Source organism: Fukomys damarensis, unplaced genomic scaffold, assembly GCF_012274545.1.
Source record: "Fukomys damarensis isolate Sample0158 unplaced genomic scaffold, DMR_v1.0_HiC HiC_scaffold_38, whole genome shotgun sequence".
Taxonomy (NCBI): domain Eukaryota; kingdom Metazoa; phylum Chordata; class Mammalia; order Rodentia; family Bathyergidae; genus Fukomys; species Fukomys damarensis.
In genome coordinates, this window is record NW_022900950.1 from 24,439,694 (window position 1) to 24,461,719 (window position 22,026).

Below are 22,026 nucleotides of genomic sequence, written 5' to 3' on the forward strand. Positions count from 1 at the left end.
GTCAGAACCCCGTGGGGACTGCGAGGGGAGGGGTATCTGTGCTGTGCTGAAGGCTGCTGTGCCAGGGCCTCCGACGCGGGGAAGCGAGCCTGGATTCCGGGAGCCTCCAGCCAGCGAGCCTGGTCGAGCCCCAGGCTGACTGACGCTGATAGCAGAGGTTCCAGGCTCTCCGCTGCCGGTCAGCCCGCCTGTCCCCGAAGGAAGGGAGAGGTGTTTGGAGCTGGCAAATCTCAGCAGGCCGCGCATTGGAGACCGGAGGATGGAAGCCAAGCCTCGACTTGAACCTTAGCCCAACTCCCCTCAAAGCCAGACGTGGTGGCTCACGCCTGTAGTCAGCCCTAGCACTGGTGAGGCTGAGGCCGGAGGAACGCTGCGATTTCAAGGCCAGCCTGGGCTACATAGGGAGACCCTGTATTAAAAATAAATAAAAAAGAGTGGGTAGAGTAATATAGTAAATCTTTGCTAGGTATATTTATCATAATTTTTAAAAGACGCAGAAATATACTCAATGATTCAGTAATTCCACTTCTTGCCATATTTTCTAAAGCGATGTGACAGATTTGGTCCAAAATATATGTGCAAACATTTCCCTCAAAATGTCATTACAATAGTAAACAATTTTTGTCAGGAGCATTTACATAATTTGGGAGAAAATATTTTTACAATGAAATTATGATTAGGCTTAGTCTTCGTGTCTACAAGCCAGCTATGACAAGCCAAAATGTAACTCAATTTTTGCTTCTGGTCACAGCTGAGACCTCAGTGGTCTTGTGATGTTGTGATACTCAAGGGCAAGATTACATCAGCTAAAGACATCCTGATTCCTTCAGAACTGAGTAGTAGGAGAAAGGTTTCACTTGGGCAGGGACAAATTCCTTATCAGTTTAACTCATCCCACCTACTATTGTAAGAATGCCCTCCTTACAGCCCTCAACATAAGAACCTCAGACCTAAGATCCTCATGGACACAGGAGTACAGCTGCCCCCTAAGTCATCTGATACTCCCTCCAATCATTGTGTTTACCCAATAAATAATGGCTAGCTTGGAGAGTCTTTGCCCACTCTCAGGCACTGACCTCCTAGCCTCCCATATACTTTGAAATTACACAAATCTGTCTTGTCTTTTTTTTTCTTTAGCCCTCACTGTCCCCCTTTTCTAGGCAAGCAGGGAAGATTGATCACTCTCTGATAAATTTTAAATAACCAAGCATCCAATGACTTTGGATAGAATGAAATACAAAGTTTAGGTAGCCACTACAGATACTTGCGAAAGCTATTTAGTGATGTGAAAAATTCTCACTAAAGGTTAAGGAAGAGAGTACAGCTGTAAAATTAAATTGCATGGGGGTGGGGTATAGCTAAGGTACAGCAAGGCTCTTGGTATTGCTTCGTGTATCAGGAGCCTCGGAATGGGTGCCACCACCTGTCACCTGGAGGTCACAGGGCCTGGGTAGGGTGGGCACACGATCTGGCATTGCATGCCCAGGGTAGGGGAAAGAGGAGCAGTCTTGCACTTACACTGATTTGGAACTAGGACCTCCTTCATCAAAAGGCAGTTTGCCCTGGGGACCTGGATAAGCTTGACTTCCATTTTTAGAAATTGACAACTGCTGGCCGAGGTGATGCATACTTTTAACTCTAGTACTCTGAGAGCTGAGGAAAGAGGACCTCATATTTGACCCTATCCTGGGCAATTTAGAGACTCAGTGAGACTGTCTCAAAAAAAAAAAAAAAATTGACAACTACTGGGACTTAAATTCAGCACCTTACCATAGTTTAGTTTATTGTTAAATAGAATTTTCAATCTAAAGTATGCTTTACCTTTTTTTTGTTGTTGTTTGGGGTATCAGGGATGGAACCCATTGCCTCCCACATGCTAGGCAATGTTCGTATCGCTGAGCTACGCCCTGAGCCCTGCCTATTTTTTCTTAGAGGTAATTCTTTTTTCTATGTGACAGTGTATGGCAGTGAAAGAATTAAATGAACCTCAGATGCACCAATGTATATTTATATTAAATGAACCTCAGATGCACCATTGCATATTTATGTGTGTGTATGCATGACATATATATTTCAGTTAAACATTAGTTATATGTTTTTATTAATAATTGTGCAGATTTTCTCCAGATTGGCTTAAAGGAAACCCATATAGCAATTGAATCCCTTTGACACAGTCTTTTTTTTCAGTACTGCGGATTGAAACCAAGGCCTCCCACGTGCCAGGGAAGCATGATAACCTACCTCTCTACCCCTTAATGAGTCTCTGAATTTGTAAAATAATTATCAAAAAATCCATGGCTTCACTATTGCATGCTATTAATTTTAACTTTAGAAATAAATGCTTCTTGGGCCGGGGATGTAGCTCCATTGTGCTTGCCCAGGGTTCAATTGCTGGTACCAAAAAAGAAAAAAAAGTGCTTCTTGAACCACACACCTAATGTGTAACTGAGGTTTGTCACTTTTTCATCAAGATATACGTTATGAGGTTGTACAAACGGTTTGATTTTTGCTTCATAATAACCATAAAAGCCAGAAGTGACTCTAAAACCAACATACATATTACAAGCTAGGATAGCGTTCAATTTTTACAATTATAACATGATTGTAATTTTGGTTTTTGGTTTTGGTATTTTGAGACAGGGTCTTTCAATGCCATCCAAGCTGGCCTTGAACTCACTAGCCCAGACAGGGCTCAAACTCACAGCAGTCCTCCTGCCTCAGCCTGCTGAGTGTTGGGATTACAGGTGTGCACCACTATGCACTTTTTCTTAAATGCCTAATTTTCCCCCAATTTGCTTGTGGAAACAATCTAAATTCATTGTTAACTGTGTTCCCTGAAAAGTGATTTCCTTAAAAACTACGACTTGAAATTTTTCTTTCAGGATGACTGTGGGAATCTTTGCAAGTTGTACCTTCTGTTTGAGAGTTAAATACTTACCTCATCAGCAAAGGAAAAAGCTGCAAACAGACATTAAGGAGAATGGTGGAAAAATTTCCTTTACACTAAATCCTCAGGTATTTCCAAATCTTATATGATAAGCATGGTGTAATTGGGCAGTGAAGGTCATGGTTAGACAGGTGGGCAGAGGAGATCCACAGTACTTGAAAGTGCAAGAAGGGAGGAGAAGCTACAATTCCCACTAAGCAGTGATTGAGGAGAGACAACAGAGGCCCATCAACAGACTTTTCTTGTCTGAGAGCTGTGGGACAGTTCCACATGCCCTAGGGATCTGAGTACAGAGAAAGCCATAATTTGAATTTCATTCCAGCCAACTCTTTTTTTTTGGTACTGGGGATCGAACTCGGGTCCTTGCACTTGCAAGGCAGGCCACCGAACCGCTGAGCTAAATCCCCAGCCCCGAAGCCAACTCTGTTTTCAAAGGAATACATTCATAGTTCATAGCATTTGTGAAACACACTGTAGTCACCAGTAGACCATTGCTGAAAGGACACCTGGGAATGTGGCACCTGGGGCAGAAGGAAAGCACGGTTGATTTTTGTGATATACCCTTGGCTGTTTGTCTTATTTGTGTAAGGGCTGAAGGAAGCAACTTCCATCTCCTGAACTATAGGCCCAAGAATTTAAGATATGGAAGTTCGCAGCTAGATGAAACTTTGGAAATAATTGAGGCGAATCTTTTCATAAACCACTTCATTGTACAAAATAATAATTGGGGAAGGGAGTAGGGGTATAGATCAACTAACTTAGCCATATGCTGATAAATATTGAGGCTTCATGCTTCCTCTAGTATTCACTTTGATATATGTTTGACCTTTTTCATAATAAAAATAATAAAAAAAAAAATTGGGCTCCAGAGGCACTTGGTTCCAGGCCTGCCTGCCCCTCCCTTTGCTCGTTGCTCTTCCTCATTTGCCTCCTGTGTTCCAGAAGTGAGTTCCACACCAGCTGAATCTCACAAATGGGATGTCCTATTATCTGCAGTATAGGCAGAGTCATGTGTGCATCCCTCGAATGGTTCCCCTCACTTACCTGCCTCACCATTGTGTAGGTAGATGGATAAACCACACCTGTTTTATCTTCTCAGCTGATCTTTTTGGTGGAAAACGGCTAACACAATTTCTTCTTTTTAGAAACTCTCACATACTACATGTACATTTCAGAAGTTTCTTTGCCAATGTATGTAGATATTTGAAAAGTGCATACAGTTATTATAAAAAAGGAGACACAGCTGGACGTGTTGGGGCAGGCCTATAATCGTAGCTACTCAGGAGGTAGAGGCAAGAGGATGGCAAATTCAAAGCCAACATAAGCAACTTAGCAAGATTTTGTTTGAAAAAAAAAAAAAGAAGGCCAGGGATTTAGCTCAGTGGTTCTGGCACCTGCCTTGCAAGTGCAAGGGCCTGAGTTTGATCCCCAGTACCAAAAAAATAAATAAATGAAGAAAGAAGGATCCTTGTTATGTAAGGGTGAGGAAAGAACTCCAAGACAGAGTCTGGATAGTATGCTTCTTCCATTTGTGCTCTTAAGTATGTGTTGTCTCTTCAGGAAAAAAAGCTCTAGAGAGATAGATGAGGTAAATTATAAAAGGATCTCTGGGAAGACAAACCAGGAATGATACTGGGAAAGAGGCTAGCATGTCATTATTTTTATTTCACTTTTTTTTGGTACTGGGGATCGAACTTGGGCCCTTGTGCTTGTGAGGCAGGTGGCAAAACCACTGAGCCAAATCCCTGGCCCTCTTTCACTTTTAACATATTCTAGAATGTGCATATACTATTCAGAACTAAAGATACAAATAATTTAAAATAGAAAAGAATGGGTACTCTTAACCTCTTTTTCCATTCTTAAGGAAATAAGTGAACAGGGTACACAGGTATACATCATAGCATTGTTCCAATAGTGAAAACTGGAAATAGTCTCTGGAGTTGGTTAATCAGTTGTTGTACATCCATATCTGTAGTCTTGAAAAATTGTTCACTTGGAGGCTGAGAGTATAAGCTCAGTGATAGAGCACTGGCCCTGGATCTTCAAGGCCCTGACTTCCACACTTAGCACTACAAACCACACACACGCTACCCAACTTGTTCTTATAATTTTTATGTAACTAGAAATTATATTATAAAGGCTTTTAAAATCTGTGGGAAAAAATTATCTTAAAACAAGATTTTTAAGGATGCAAAATTGAGGATACTGTACAAATAATGTACTTAAAGTTTGTTTTTACTACTGTGTAATGGATTGACTTTTTTTTTTAGTGCACACATGTGATCTTAGATAATGCTGAAGTCCTGAGTCAGTATCAGCTGAACTACTTCCAAAAGAACCACATTCATATGGCAACTCCAGATTTTATATGGCAGTCTGTCAAAGAAAGGAGACTCTTGGATTTGAAGGAGTATGATCCTGCTGAGTCACAAGACATCAAGCCACCTCCTGATCACAAGATGAGCTATTCTGGTAGGTATGCATAGCTAGCCCTTGATGTACTGAACATGCTGTAAAAGATGTGGGAGCTAGTTGAAGATATACACCGAAGTCCAAAAATACTGCAGAAAAAATTGGGCTTCTAAATACCTCAGGAAATGGGCAGCAAAATAGGTAAGGAAGAATCAATTTGAGAATAGAAATAAATTTCTTAAAATCCAATCTAGTGAGAACCAGATTCAAAATAAGTACACAAGCCGGGCGTGGTGGTAGGCGCCTGTAATCCCAGCACTTGGGAGGCTGAGGCTGGAGGATCTCTGAGAGTTTGAGACCAGGCTAGGCTACACAGTGAGTTCCAGGTCAGTCTCGACTACATAGCGAGACCCTATCCCCCCCCAAAAAAGTACACAAACATTAATAATCTTAGAAAGCTTAATGTATAATTTTAAATAGGAGGGGTAAAAGCCTTTTTGTTGTATTTTGTTTTGTTGTTTTTGAGTGCCACCATTCCAGGCTGACTAGAATTTTGTGACCAACATTGTGCTGAAGAAGTTTCTTCCAAAAGTTGGTCTCTAAAATGTGTAATTGGAAAATGGGAAGAAAGTATTCAAATGAGAAGAGGAACAAGGGAGGGGGAAGAGAGAAGGAAAGGGACAAGGGGCAAAAATAGGAACAGTTTTTGTAAAGAGGGGCAAGAGGGGCCGGGCGTAGTGGCACATTCCTGTAATCCCAGCACTCAGGAGGCTGAGGCAGGAGGATCGTCGCTGTGAGTTCGAGACCAGCCTGGGCTACATAGTGAGTTCCAGGTCAGTCTCAATTACATAGTGAGACCCTGTCTCAAAAGCCAAAACAAAACAAAAAAACAACAACAAAAAAAAGAAGGGCAAGAGGGGTTGAAGAGGAGGGGAATGGGGAAAAAGAAGCATAATATATCATGTACAAGTACAAATTCCTTATAATTAATGTTATTACGTATATCTGAAATGTACCAATCTAAAAAAATTGGTCTCCCCTAAAGAAAAATATTTATAAACCCTGATTTTATTTTGGAGTTTGGCCAAGAAGAAAGCCTTTGGACATAGAGAAATGAATACCTCATGAGTCATCCAACAGTCAATTTAGCCAAGTACAGTGGCATGTACCTGTAGTCTCAACTACTCAGAAGGCTGAGGCAAGAGGATCACTTGAGACACGAAGCTTGAGACAAGCTGAACAGTATAGCATGGTAAAAACCAAACAGTCCGATAAACAATAGCATAGTAAACACATGATGTGTATTAGCACAATAAACATTTTGGTAGGGCAAAACCTCTCTTGATAAGCAACTGTACAGAAATGCTGCTCCAGTCATTGACTTTCTACTGTCTTAAAGAAGGATAGGCACTCAAGATCCTAACGGGACAATTAGCAATGTGAAATAGGAAGAAAAGGACCAAAGGTGTAGGGACAGTGAGAAGGAAAGGGAAAGGGGAACAGAGGAAAAGGAAAAAAATATGAGAAAATGTAAAAATGGAATTAAAGTGTTTGAAGGTGGGGAGGGGTGGAGGTGGGGACAAGGGGAAAAAATGAGAACCAAGACCTGGCATGTAAAGGTACAAGATCCCAGTGATGAACGTAACGGTACCGTTTACCTAGAATGTACCAATAAATTCAATTTAATTAAAAAAAAAAAGGATAGGTAACACACAAACAGGCAGGGTGAGAGACCTCCCCTTTTTTTGTGGTATTGGGGATCAAACTCAGGTTTGGGAGGCAGGCATGATGCCACTGAGCTGAATCCCTGGCACAAGAGATGCTCCTTTTAAATTGAAAACACTGTTCACTATCCAGAATGATCTGTTCAAGTTTGGAATTACTTCAGATAAACTGATGGGTTTTAAAATTTTTATTTTATTTTATTTTTTTGAGGCAGAATCTCCCTTTGTAGTTCAGGCTGGCCCTGAATTCACTGTGTAACCCAGGCTGGTCTCGGGCAATCCTTCTTCCTCAGCCTCCTAAGTGCTGGGATTATAGGCCTGTGCCACCATGCCCAGCTAGGGTTTTGAAATCTTAATAGTATAATTAAAACAGGAGCTAGGATTATAACATAGTTGTAGAGTGCCTACCTAACATACACAAGGCCCTGGGGTTCAAACCCTAGCATCACAAAAATAATAATTTAAAAAAATGAAGAGTTATTCCTATCACTATTCTATATATATTGTCAAAATTTCTCTACAAGAAAAATACAAAGTGAAATCTCACAAAGAGCCTTTGAATTTCATTTTAAACCAGAACACCCCCAGTTGCTTCACTGGGACATTATGACACTTGGAATTCATTCTGATCATGGAGTATATTAGAAATGCATTTTATAGCGGCTTACCATGATCTTTAGAGAGAAAAGTGCCATTTGAAAATTCTGTGGATCTGATGTTGTAATACACATCTGTCATCCCAGTACTCTGGAGACTGAGGCAGGAGGATTTCAAGTTTGAGGACAGCCTGGGCTATACAGCTAGACCCTGTCTCAAAAAAGAAAAAGAAAATTGTATCGCTATCAATGAGGTTCAAATGATACGGATTAGATTAGAATTCTCTTCGTGTACCTATTGTGTTCTCAGTGTTTTGTACACCCTCCCTTTTTTATTTTATTGGTACCAGAGATTGAACTTGGGTCTTTGCACTTGCGAGGCAAGTGGCGCTACCACTGATCTAAACCCCCAACCCCCTTTTTTTCCACTTATGTTGTCCTTAGATTATCCATAACCACTTCATTTTTTTTTTTTTGTGTGTGTGTGTGTGTGTGTGTGTGTGTGTGTGTGTGTGCGTGTGTGTGTGTTTGGTACCGGGATCAAACTCAGGACTTTGCATTTGCAAGACAGGCACAGTGCCACTGAGCTAAATCCCCAGCCCATAACTACTTCATTTAAAAAATTTTTTAGAACTGTGCTTCATTTAAAAACAGATAAAAATAGAATTGCATGGCAAATACGGTCCATATTTAAGAATCCTGACAATCCCAGCAGTTAGTTTAGCTATAATTATAAAAAAAAATTTGAGCTATAAACAGATATTTTATTTGCTTTCATTCTAGAAGTGAAAACAACTGATCTCACCCTGGACAGTGCCCCAGAGGAAGAAATCGTGGAAATAACTGAGTAACCTAAATGTTTCATAAACCTTAAGCACAATACTAAAGAATTTTGTAGATTTTTGTTTACTTTATCTGTTAAGTTTGCATTAAGTCTGCTTTACTATTATAGTGATAATTACTTTTATTTTCTCCTTATTATATGAGATGGGATATAATCATTAGCTTTGCTAATTTTTTTTTTTTTTTCTGTACCAGGGATTGAACTCAGGACCTTGCACTTGCAAGTCAGGCTTAGCTTTACTAATTTTTAAAGATCTCACCTGACAATAAGATTAGGGAGGGCCAGGGATTTAGTTCAGTGGCACAGAACCTTCCTGGCAAGCAAAGGGTCCTGAGTTTGATCCCTGGTACAAAAAAAAAAAAAAAAAAAAAAATTAGGGCAGCCTCCTTGCTTCTCAAAAACCCTTTGGAATAAAGACAGTTCTTACTCTATCTGAAATGTTTAAAAATAAAACTAATCACCTTCCCCCAAATGGATTATGCAAGTCTGAAGTTCTGTATGGCTAAACATGGTGTTAATTAGGCATAGTATTTGGTTGTATTGTATATGTTAATAGTAGTGTTAAAAGAGAACAAAATCTAAAAGAAAAAGTATGGATGATAACTTGGACTTCTTTATTTTAAACAGAAGTTGAAGCCAGGAATGGTGGCACTTGCCTGTAATCCCAGCAGCTCTAAGAGGCTGAGGCAGGAGGGTGATAAATTTGAGCCTCGCCTGGTCAACTTAGTGAGACCCTGCCTCAAAATATAAAACCACTAGGCATACAGCTCAGTGCTAAAGTACTTGTCTCGCATGTGTGAGGCCCTGAGTCAATCCCCAGTACTGGAAAAAAGAAGGGTCAGAGCACCAGGTAAACCCAGTTGTCTTATCTCCAGAGCAGGTAGCAGTGTTTTTTTTTTTGTATGCTTCATTGGTGTACACAAGTCTTCCAGTGTAGATGTGCACAGTTCTGGGAATCAGAGCTGGAAAATTATGCAGAAGATGGGTAATTGCTCTGATTAATCATTACTCATATGCGTATATCAGATCATCACACTATACCCCTTACATATGTACAATTTTAAAATACTAATAATTTTTTTGAGATAGGATCTCCTTAAAGTTTCTAAGTTGCCCAGGTTGGCTTTGAACTCATGAGTCTCCTGCCTCAGCCTCCTAAGAGCTGGAATTATGGGTGTGCACTATACCTAGCCTAAAATTTTTTTTCAAAACTATACAGAGGAGAAATCTGATTTATTTCTCATGATCTTTTAACCATTTCTGGAAAACCTAAGGGGACAGTGAGGGCTCATAAATGTATTTCATGGGGAATTAGGAGAGCTATTATAAAATTTTGTTTATCCTAAAAATTCATTTTATTGTAAAATTTTAATTATATAAATTTCAGGTTTTATGCAGAGAATGTTGAAATTCCTCATTTTTCTCAAGAATTTGAAGTTGCAAAATATAACACCTTGGAAAAAGTGAGTCTGATTTTTATTTAGGAAAAAATAAATTGTTTAAATGACTTCTGAGCATTTTTTCTGTTTGAACATTTTTCTCATTTTGAAAATTTTTTTATATATTAGATATCATATAGTTCATAATATATGAGTTAGTTTTTACCAGTCAAAATATTGTTATGTTTAAAATTTAAATTTTTAGTGTTTTAATTATAAAAGTAACATGTATTTATAGTATAAATTTTAAACAGTACAAGATATTAATATGGCATTAAAAATAAGTCTTTCTCCCTGTTATTAACAGTGATTTATATTTAAAAAGGTAGATATAATATCACGTACATACACCATGGTGAATTGCTGTTCCTTTTGCTTGAAAATAAAAACAAAGCTTTTCTTTGACAGTCACACAAATGAAAGTTAACATTTGCATTCAAAATGATATCCCATTTGTGTTTTGTAGATTTTTGTTTTGTTTTGTTTTTGTTTTTTGAGACAGGGTCTCACTATGTAGTTGACACTGACCTGGAACTCACTATGTAGCCCAGGCTGGTCTTGAACTCACAGGGATCCTCCTGCCTCAGACTCCCAAGTGCTGGGATTACAGGCGTGTGCCACCACGCCCGGCTTGTAAAATGTAAACTGATAGTAACATTTCCCTGTGGTAAGGAAAAAATAAAAAGTGGTATACTATATACATATACAGATAAAATATAGGAGGGAAAATATAAAAACATGACTGGTGATTATTTCTCTGTAGTAGGATTTCAGGTGATTTTTATTCTTGGTACTTTTCTATATTTTCCAAGTTACATCTCTAAAAAACATGTATTAGTAATTACAATCAGCAACTTTGAGTGCAGTGTGTGACTAGTTTTTTCCTCAGAAGAGCTTCTGAAGTTTCCCCTATTTTCCAGGCAGGAGCAGACAGAGGCCAGGAAACTGTGGTGGTAGAGCTACAGTGCGCCCCGGAGCCCGGGGATAGTCCTTTTCTGATATCCGCACACTTCCTGCTAGCTGATGGCATGCAGGTATGCTCTTTATATCGGTATCTGTGTATCTATCCACTTTGGTTATTAACTAGTTTCTTTAAAACCAGTCAAGGAACTAGCCAGCCTGCTAACCTTGTTCTCCTTGCCCCTTGTCTTTGTCCACTGGGGTTGTTATAAATAGTCTGGTATTTGGTGGCTAGGTGGATTATACAACAGATATTTATTTCTCAGTGCTGGCACTGGAAGTTAAGGAGTAAGATGTAGCAGAGTTGATTTCCTCAGGATTTTCTGTCCTTCCTATATTGTTGTATGTCCTCATTATTTCCTCCTCCTCCTCCTCCTCCTTTGGTCTTCTTCTTCTTTTGTTTTGTTTTTTTGAGACAGGGTCTCACTATGTAGTTGAGACTGACCTGGAACTCACTATGTAGCCCAGGCTGGTCTCGAACTCACTGTGATCCTCCTGCCTCAGCCTCCCGAGCCTCATTTCTTTTTATAAGGGTATCAGTCATACTGGAGTAGAATTTAATCCTCATGAACTGCATTATGTTTTGGAGTTAGCTTAATTACCTGACTCAGTTCCATTCTGTGGAACTGGGTAAGGTTAAAACACCAGAATATAAATTGGGAGGTAGGCCACAGTTCAGCCTATAATATCTGGGAAATAGTTCTTCAGTGTAGGAATTTCCTCTTTTGGAGTATGAGAAGTAAATACTATGTCACCTATCTATAGCAGCTCAGGATTCTGCCAGAGAAAAACATTTACTAGGTACAGAGTGTGCAGGATTCCTGCCCCTGTCCACAGCACTTGTGGAATATTTTCCAGTGTGTATACCTCTTAAGCAAATGGGTGTCGGGAGGGAATTTAGCTCAGTGGTTCCAGCGCCTGCCTTGTAAGCTCAAGGTCCCAAGTCCAATCCCCGGTAAACACACAAAAAAATAGAAAGCCCAAAAGGCTGAAAAGTCGGCTTTAAAAGTTCATTAGGATAGTATATAAAGTACGGTCTGTAAACTCTGAGTGAGTGTTTGAGTAACTCTCCCAGGAATTATATGGGTCTTTCCTATTGTACCAACTCAGACTTTTGCCCTTACTTTTAGGTTTTAGTCTTTTTTGTGAAAAAAATGGAAGATTTAAGTAATTCTTTGAGAAAATTAGTTTCTAAACTCCTTCGTGGCAGTTATCTAATGCCCTACGTTCAAAATATAGTAAACATTCGGAAAAGATGGATGTGTTAATAAGATACTGTACCTTTGATTTATACTGTAATTCACAGACTAGAAGACAGTCCACTATAAAAAAGACCTCTGCAGATGCAAGTGAATATTATGAAAACTGCATTGAAGAGTTAAAGAAACAAGGATTTCTGCTCAGAGAACATTTCACACTTGAAGCAACCCAGTTAGCGTCTGAAAAATTACAAGCAGTAAGATTGATTGATGCATGCTTTTCATGTCATTGGTTGAAATTTTTTCCTTGCTCATGCAAGCACTCTGCCGCTGACCTACATCACCATCCCTATTGAATTTTTTAATGGAATGTTTTCTTTCTTACAAATAAAATTGATAGAAGAGAAGATAAGGAGTTAAGGAAAGGAAAGGTAAACTTACAGAAAGGCCCAGATGAAGAATGTGGGATGAGTTCCAGGAAAGCCGTGAGACTGATTCCTTATTTCTGCAATGACCCCTTAAAAGATTTCATTGTACTCTAGGCTGAGTTGAGGGTCCTTAACTCTGACCACATGTGTTTAATGCCATTGCTAGGCCTAATGCTTACAAGATGAAGGGAAAGATGAGAGGAAATAAAATTGAAGAAGAGAGGTGAAAGTGGGGACAGAATCAGAAAAGAGCATGCTGAGGAGTAGAGGTAAAGCCAAGCCTAGAAAAGAGGCCCGGCATGTTACAGTTACCTGGTGTCTTAGTGCATTTTGTGCTGCTATAACAAAGTATATGAGCCTGGGCACTTAACAGGTAAAGAAGTTTATTTGGCTCACAATTCTGGTGGCTGGGAGGTCCAAACAGCATAGCACCAGCATCCTGACAGGGTGAGGTGGGTGGAGTGTTGGCTGCCACACACCCTGGTAGAAAAGTAGAAAGGGAAATGCTGCTTCTTCCCTGAGAAAAGCACTAATCCCTGCTGAGGGCAAGGCAGTACCCTGTGATGTAATCACCTCCCACCAGGCCCTACCTCTTATGTTCCACCACCTAAGCACTGCCACACTGGGTACCAGGCTCCCACCCAGCACAGTACCTCTGGGGGACAAACTCAAGCTATGCCCAAGCTCTTGGGTGAGGACGGCTCTGCTATGCTGTGATTCATTCTTGTTTTTTGAGACAGTGCCTCCCTGTGTAGTTCAGACTGGCCTTGACCTCACTGTGTAACACAGGCTGGCCTAGAACTTGTGGCAATCTTCCTGCCTCAGCCTTCCAAGTGCTGGGATTATAGGTGTGCATTATCCTGCCCAGCTCCCTGTCAGTTTTAAAGAAAGTCGCTTGTGATGATTTGTGTGATGATTCTTTGTTATTTTGTGTCACAGTTGCTTTTGGAGGAGGTCATAAACTCAAGCACTCTGAGCCAAGAGGTGAGCAATTTGGTGGAAATGATTTGGGCGGAAGCACAAGGCCATCTGGAGCATACACTTCTCAAGCCTGTGAACAAGATTAGCCTCAATGATGTGAGTCATATGTGTCCTTGATACAGAATGTGACAAACCCGCTTCTTGGTTTATTCACTTAAATAATAACACATTTTCTGCTTGGCTGGATTGCCGTAGAATCCATTCCTGATTGTTCTTTCCTTGTACCCTAAAGAAAGGGAACACTTAAGAACTAAGGGAAGAAAAAATCAGGAAACTATGCATCCCTGCCTGTGCAATGTCAGGCTGTTGTTGCTGGCTAATTAGCAACTCAGCCTCTGGGCCATAGTTTTGTAACAAGCCCAATGGATAAGAACAGCCTTGGCCCCCAGGTTTAGATACCCAGACTCTGACCTGTTTCACATCAACTTCTTCATCTTTACTTTTTTGCGGGGGGACCAGAGATCAAACTCAGGACCTTGTTCTTGTGAGGCAGTGGCATCACTGAGCTAAATCCCCAGCCCATCCTTCACCGGGTCTTATGAAATGCAAGCACACTTTTAACCTACCAGAGAATGCTAGGCTCTTTCTGATTTGTAGTTGTATAGTTGCAATTGAAAGGTGATATCCCCAGTGGTACAATTTATGCAACTGCCTTATAATGAAGATAATACACACAATTTTCTCCTATGGAATTGTCAACTTATTTTAGGGTCAAAAAGGTTTCCTGGTGTCAGGTCCACAAAACATTTGTGTAATTAGGAACATGATCTGGTGGGTTTGTTTATAGTTTGATGCTGATTTCCTTCATTTCTCATATGAAAAGCAAATGTCCCACAGTTGCATTAATTTTCCTCTTTTGTATGAATATGTATTTATAAATGTACACACATATATAGAATTACAAGTCTCTGGTTCTTTCCTCTAGTTAAGTTGAGGCCAGTTTTGGAAGAGTCCTCAAGGTGTCATTGTCACAGCTGAGATCTTCAGTAAAGATCATCATTTGCTTATGGCAGCCAGCTTTCCATGACTGTAACAAAGTACCTGAGAGAATCATCCTAAAAAGAGAAGAGGTTTCTTCTGGCCCCAGTGATATGAGGGCCAGGAGGCAACATAGCATAGCAGAGATATATAGTAGAGCAAAACTACTTACCTCCTGGCCAGGAAGCAGAACAGAAAGAGGAAGGGTAGGGACCCTGCAGTCCCCTTCAAGGGCACCAGTAGTGACCTCAAGACCTAATACCCAGTGACCTAGGCCACACCTATTAAGGTTCTACTACATTCCTGAAACCCAGCTTAATACTAGGACCTTCAGGGACATCTAAGAGACGGACTAGCCGTAGCTATCCAGTGGAAAACTGATAGCTACAGTGTATCCAACAAGTACTTTAGATAATTTTGCACATGCCACTTCAGTTTTATGGTTATTAAAAAAATTTTTTTGGGGGGTACCAGGCATCAAACTCGGGTCATTGGGCTTGTGAGGCAGGTGGCAGAACCACTGAGCTAAATCCCTGATCCTAGATTTAATTTTAATAAATACATATATGACTTTCTATTTAAAGGTGAGCAAGGCAGAGGGGATTCTTCTTCTAGTAAAGACAGCACTGAATAATGGAGAAACATCAGAACAATTGCAAAAGATGATGACTGAATTCTACAGATTAATACCTCACAAGCAAGCAGCGACCAAAGATATTAACCTGAGATTGTTAGCCAAGAAAGAAGACCTCTGCCAGGTAAATCTTGATAATAAAGAATTCAGTTTAAAATGGGAGGGGGGCACATTTAAAAAACTAGGTTAAATAAGGATAACACTAAATCAACTATTTTCTCTAGAGTTGTGCGTTTTGTTGTTGTTGTTTGGGATTTTTTGTTTTTGTTTTGTTTTGTTTGTTTTTTGAGACAGGGTCTCACTATGTAGTTGAGAGTGACCTGGAACTCACTATGTAGCCCAGGCTGGTCTCGAACTCACAGTGATCCTCCTGCCTCAGCCTCCTGAGTGCTGGGATTACAGGCATGTGCCACCATGCTCGGCTCTAGAGTTATGCTTAAAAATAAATTATTGACCATTTCATTCTGTAGTGTTGTGGGTCCTTACAGAAGTCATCTAAACCATATTTCCAAATATGAATGATTTTGCATAGTGATACAAATGCAGAAATCTATCTTTCTTTCTTTCTTTCTGTCTCTCTCTCTCTCTCTCTAAACATTTAGAGGAGGTTGGGGTCTTTTTGGGTTTTTTTTTGTCTATGTTTTTGCAATGTGGACTCACACATGCTGGATAATTGATCTACCCCTGAGCTACATTTCCAGTCCCTATCATAAAATTTTTAGAAAATAGGAATATATTCTAAAATAATAAAAATATGTATAGTAAATATATAAACCAGTACCACATTTGCTTATTATTTTTATTTATTTATTTTTGTTTGTTTTGTTTTGTTTTTTGAGGCAGGGTCTCCCTTTTTAGTTTAGGCTGGCTCTGAATTCACTATGTAGCCCAGGCTGGCCCTACTGGCAGCGATCCTCCTGCCTCAGCCTCCCAAGTGCTGAGATTGCAGGCATGTGCCACCATGCCTGGAAGTTGCTTAAGTATCACAACTGTTCATAACTGTATTGCTATTATTTTATGAATACATATTGATCGTACAAATTAGTGGGCTTCACTGTGCTATTTCCATGCATATATACAATACATCAGTCATGTCCATCTGCCCTTCTGTCTAGGCCTCCCCCACCAGCACCCTCCACAAGCCCTAAAAGCCCCTCTTAATTTGTTTCTGTCCTCCCTCCCCTGTACCCTTCCCCATCTCTTAGTCACCTAGTTAGAATGGTTGTCATCAAAAAGACAATTAAATGCTGGTGAGGATATAGATAGATGGGAACTCATACATACTTGGTGGGAATGTGATTAGTACACCCATTATAGAAACTAGTATGGAGATTTCTTCAAAGATGAAAAATAGAGCCAAGTGTGGTGTTGTAAACTTGTTCTTTGTTTTGTTTTATTTTTTTTTTTTTTTGGTACTGGGGATCAAACTTGGGACTTTGTGCTTGTGAGGGAGGAACCAGTGAGCTTAATCCCCGGCCCTGGTCTTGTACACTTGTAATCCCAAGTACTTTGGAGGCTAAGGCGGGAGGATGGCACATGTGAGGATGACACCTTGAACAATTCAGAGACCCTAAAGTAGAGCACTTGCCTAGCACACACTGGTCTTGTGTTCAACCCTCAGCACCACACAAAAGAATAGAAAAAAACAAGTACCACGTGATCTAATAATTCCACCACTGCAAATATGTCCAGAAAAGGTAAAATCTTTATAGCAAAAATAATTTCACCTCCATGTTTATTTTGGCATTCTTCATAATAGCCAAAATGTGTTATTCTTTTGTAAACCTGGCTATGTACTAGGCATGTTTATTCCAGCATCCCTATTTGTATGTGAGTAACTTACTGCCCTATGAATGTTATGATGACAACTGTGACCCATTAGGTGATGGACATTTTTAGCTTCATTATGGTCTTCGGGGACCATAGATGTGGTCCCATTAACTTAACCAAAATATTATGCAGTGCATGGCTGCATAGCACAGCACCTGGTATACAGAACATACTTTATGATTTCTTTGTATTTAATATTTTTATTTTAGACTGCAAAAAATAAAAACAAGCAAACAACCAACCAGAAAACATGAAATAGGCTCATCAAATGATGTGAAGTCATCCTTTCCAGGAACGGAAGGTAGACCAGGGCAGGTTTTCCTCAGAACCACATATATCCTTCCTCACTGCTGCTTGTACTCTGCTAGGTTTTGATCCTTCTTCTTTTTTCTTTTTATTGAGTTTATTTGTACATTTTAGGTATACAGTACAGTTACATTCCTTATTGGGATCTTGTACCCTTACATGACAGGTCTTGGTTCTCATTTTTCCCCCTTGTTTGATCCTTCTTTGGGTCATAGTCTGGATCGCTTTCCTCATCTCCTCTTTTCCCTTCCTCATCCACTTCATCATCATCATCATCATCATTGTCTTAGGTACTTTTCTTGTTGCTGAGACAAAATACCCAATACCCAAAGTTAAAAGGGGAAAGGCTTATTTAACTCCTACTTTTACAGGCTTCAGTTCATGATCAGCTGGCTCCAAGGCAGGGTGGTACATGCAGAGGGACAACAGTTCGTGGTGGACTAAGGGTAGAAAAGCAACAAGGGAACCTTACCAATGTCATGCCTCCCCTTTTACCTTATTCAGACTATGGGGATTAAGGCAGTGCCAAACCAATCAGTGGACTCGATTAGTAATCACATGCCCTTAATCCCAGGATCACACATGAGAACAGCTACCAGCTAGCTACCTCTGAAAAAACCACATGTGACTGCATGGACTTTGGGAGGACATATATACGCAAATCATAACAGTCATCATCTACAGTAGCTTCTCCAGTAAAGTTAATAGGCTCACATAAAAAGTGACCAATTTCTTTTTCTTTTTCTTTTTGGTACTGGGGATTGAACTCAGGACTTTGCTCTTGCTGGCAGGACAGGGCCCCACTGAGCTAAATCCCCAGCCCCCAAAGTGACCTATTTCAAAGTTCACAGCAAGGATAGCTTTAGCAGTAGTATGCAAATCTCCACTCAGGAACTTTAGGAGGAGCAAAAAAAAATTAAAGAATCCTTGGAAACTGTTTTAGTCAGAGTGCAAACTGTCCCATGTCCCTTTATGTTTCTGCATCTTTTTAATGATTTTCAAAATGACATTCTTTCATTTTCTACCCTATTTAGCACCCTGTACAGCCCATAATTCCTAGTCCATCAAATGAAAGGGATCATAATCATCTGGTTCAGATCTCATCCTATATGCCTTTGTCAGCACTTTGTTTGTGAAATATTCATTGGGTTCAAAGTGAAATTCTAAGGTAAAACTCATAGGCTGGCCAGCATCTGAGAACTTCCCATAATGTCCTTCAGATGCTTCAGAATAGGTTCGTCATGTTCCTGAACCATATCACTGAGCAAGTCAACATTCTTAAAAACAGTCAACCAAAATTCAGGATTTCCTTTAGGATCTTTTTCTTCATCTTTTTCTCATTGTCAATCTTGGCCTTTTCTTTGAGCTCCTTTGAAATTTCATCTTCCTCATCTGGTTTCCATTCACATTCTTCTGTAGGTTCATAAATTGCATTAATGATCTCAAATGATTTATCAAATAGAGGCTGACAGAGGACAGCAAAGTTCCTTCCAAGATCATGAACTTCCTTGTAGAATTTGGCTTCAATCTGTGCACATATAACTTGGAGATTTTTGAGAGTGTTCATTCTTCTTTTGGCTACCCTAGCCAAACAGTGGCTAGTTCGGGGAGTCAGGCAAGAGAGCTGCACAGAGAGTTACTCAGGTGGCTAATGGGAAGAGGAGGAGGTGATGCCACGAGCAGATGGCACTAAAGAAGCAAGACGCCTCATGATTTTAAAAGAGAACTGAACTTGAAAGTTAATGATCTGAAGTCCCTTTAGTCAGAGTCTTCTCTCTGTGGCATTGTAAACAACTGATTTAACTTCTTAGAACCTCACTTTCTTCATCTTTATAACAAGGCAATGCCTATCTCATTGTCACGTGAGGATTAAAGGAATAATGTATCTTATTATGATGTGGTAAACAAATGTACATTTATTCTATAGTGTTGTGGATTGAACCCAGGGCCTTGTTCATTCTAGGCAAGTACTCTACCATTGTACACTTATTGTCCTCTATTGTGCTATCAGTGAGGGAGCTTTATTAATTTCATTATTGATTGGTTGGTTGGTTGATTGCAGTACTAGGGATTGAACTCAGGGTCTTTTTTACTGAGCTACATTTCCAGCTTTTTAAAAAATTTTGTTGTTTATTAGTGCATATTTGTCATACTTATTGATCACATTATAGGGATTTTGTACCTCTATATAATATTTTTCGATTAAGTTTATTGGTACTTTTGTTTGTTTGTTTGTTTGTTTTGAGACAGGGTCTCACTATGTATTGAGACTGAGCTGGAACTCACTGTGTAGCCCAGGCTGGTCTTGAACTCACAGTGATCCTCCTGCCTCAGCCTCCCAGGTGCTGGGATTACAGGCATGCGCCACCACGCCCGGCTCAGTTTATTGGTACTTTTTAGGCATACAATACAGTTACATTCATCATTGGGATCTTATACCTTTATATGATATATCTTGGTTCTTATTTTTTCCCCAACCACTATATAATGTATCTTAATTCTTTTTTCCCCATTCCCCCTCCCCACCCTTCAACCCCTCTTTTCCTCTCCACTTACAAAAGCTGTTTCCATTTTTTTCCTTTCGTTCTTCTTTTTTTCCCTTTTCCCTTCCTTCCCTTTCCCCTTCTTCTTCCTGTTCCCCTTTCCATATGAAAATTTTCTTCCTTCCTAGTATCTGTCATGCATTCTGTGCTGATTTATGCTTTTGTTTCCCACACAACAGAAAAAAATAACACGATATTTAAATATTTATGTCTGATTGATTTTCCTTGAAAGTGAGGACTCAGGGTGCATCCATTTACCTAAAACTGTCTCAAGCTTATCCTTCTTTATGGCAGAGCAGTACTCCATTGTATATAAAAACCATATTTTTCTGTCAATTCATCCATTGACAGGCATCAAGGCCGTTTTCCAAGATTTCACTTTTACAAATCATGCTTCTATAAACATGGGTATGCATATATTGTGATATGATGCTTTAACTCTTTCAGAAAGATAACAAGAAGGGGAATAGCTTGTTCAAATGGAACCTCTAGTTTTAGTTTTTGGAGGAATCTGCATACTCATTCCCTATTGGTTGTACCATTTATGCTCCCACCAATAGTAGAGAAAGTCTCCTTTTTCCCCTTAACCTAATGGAATGGAATTAAAAATGCAGAAATATTCTGCTGCCTGCCTGCAAGTGCAAGGTCCTGAGTTCCATCCCCAGTACCAAAAAAGCAAACAAACAAACCAAAAACCAGCAGAAACAACTCCAAGCACACTCAGCTACCTTATCTTTGACAAAAGGTCCAGATACCTTCACTGGAAGAAAGATAGCCTGTTTAATAAATGATGCTAGGAAAACTGGCTTTCTACATGCGAAAGACTAAAATTATACCCATATCTCTCTCCATGCACTAAATTAAAATCAAAATGAATCAAAGATCTAAATATTAAAACAGAAACACTTAATCTTCTGGAAGATAAAGTGGGTAAAACTCTTGAAGACACAGATATAGGAAAAGATTTCATGAACAAAATCAAATTGTAAAAGAAGTATTACAAAGAATTGACAACTGAGATTGAACTAAAAAAAAAATCATATTCCTCAAATTTAAAGATCCAATCCAAAAATGGGCATTCCTTCTCAGAGGGAAAAATGCAAACACCAAATAAATATATGAAAAAATGCTCAACATCACTGGTCATTTGAGAAATGCAAATTAAAACAACTCTGAGATTCCATTTCGCTCCAGAAAGAATTGCTATCATCAAGAAATCAACCTTTTACAATTTTTTACTTTGAGGATCTTATTAAGTTGCTAAGTTATTCAGGTTGGGCTCAAATTTGCACTCCTTGTGCCTCAGCTTCCCAGGGTGCTGGGATAACAGTTGTGTGCTATGAGGCCGGGTTTATTTATTTGCTTTTCAGACAGGATCTGGGCCTGGGATTTAGCGCAGTGGTTCTAGCACCTGCCTCACAAGCACAAGGACCCGAGTTCGATCCCCAGTACCCACCCCCGCAAAAAAAACCAGACAGGGTCTCACTATGTTCCTGGGACTGGCCTCAAGCTTCTGGGCTTCAAGTGATTCTTCTTTCTCAGTCTCCTAAGTAGCTGTGACCATAGACATGTGCCATCATGTCCAGGTTTTATTAACTTTCATATACCACCGACAACAAATATTGATCAAAAGGTTTGGGGAAGCTGGGCATGATGATGGAGCCCCATAATCCCAATACTCTGGGAGACTGAAGCAGGAGTATTAGAAGGGCTAGGAATATAGCTCAGCGCTTAATCCCCAATACTATCCAAACAAAGAAAAGTTTAGAAAAGCTTTTAGGGGCAAAACATCTGATTTTCCCTATCTTTGAGGAAGCTTTAATGTAATGTAAATATTAATCTTGATATGTTGTGATTCTAACATCTGTGTACCATCATTTCCACTTACAGCTGATAAAAGACATGGTTAACGTCTGTGAAACTCATTTGTCCAAACCCAACCCGCCATCTCTTTCCAAATACCGAGCTTTAAGATGTAAAATTGAGCATGTTGAACAGAACACTGAAGAGTTTTTCAGGATTCAAAAAGAGGTATTACAGAATAATCACAGGTAAGCATAAAAGAGATATTAGGGATCAGTTATGATGAAAAGCTCAATGAGATTCTATTAACGAGCTGATCAGGGTAGTTAGTTTAAAAATTCAAACCTCAGTACTGTATCCTGATCTCACTCCCTGGTACCAAAAAAAAAAAAAAAAAAAAAA

The 22,026-nt window shown here is 39.6% G+C and overlaps 1 protein-coding gene and 1 pseudogene across 2 annotated transcripts in view; one reads left to right on the forward strand and one right to left on the reverse strand.

Annotated features, from left to right (window-relative positions):
• The window catches only part of Parp4 (poly(ADP-ribose) polymerase family member 4), a 97,873-nt gene that overhangs the window by 705 nt on the left and 75,142 nt on the right, over positions 1-22,026 (forward strand). For both annotated transcript variants that reach the window (XM_010633816.3, XM_010633817.3), the window contains exons 2-10: positions 2,883-3,015; positions 5,218-5,419; positions 8,463-8,526; positions 9,911-9,986; positions 10,883-10,996; positions 12,229-12,378; positions 13,489-13,626; positions 15,093-15,266; positions 21,712-21,872. In XM_010633816.3, the coding sequence (XP_010632118.1) occupies positions 2,884-3,015; positions 5,218-5,419; positions 8,463-8,526; positions 9,911-9,986; positions 10,883-10,996; positions 12,229-12,378; positions 13,489-13,626; positions 15,093-15,266; positions 21,712-21,872 (1,211 nt within the window). In that variant the 5' untranslated portion in view covers position 2,883. The remainder of the gene's footprint in view (positions 1-2,882; positions 3,016-5,217; positions 5,420-8,462; positions 8,527-9,910; positions 9,987-10,882; positions 10,997-12,228; positions 12,379-13,488; positions 13,627-15,092; positions 15,267-21,711; positions 21,873-22,026) is intronic.
• LOC104868861 lies at positions 17,451-19,106 on the reverse strand (annotated as a pseudogene).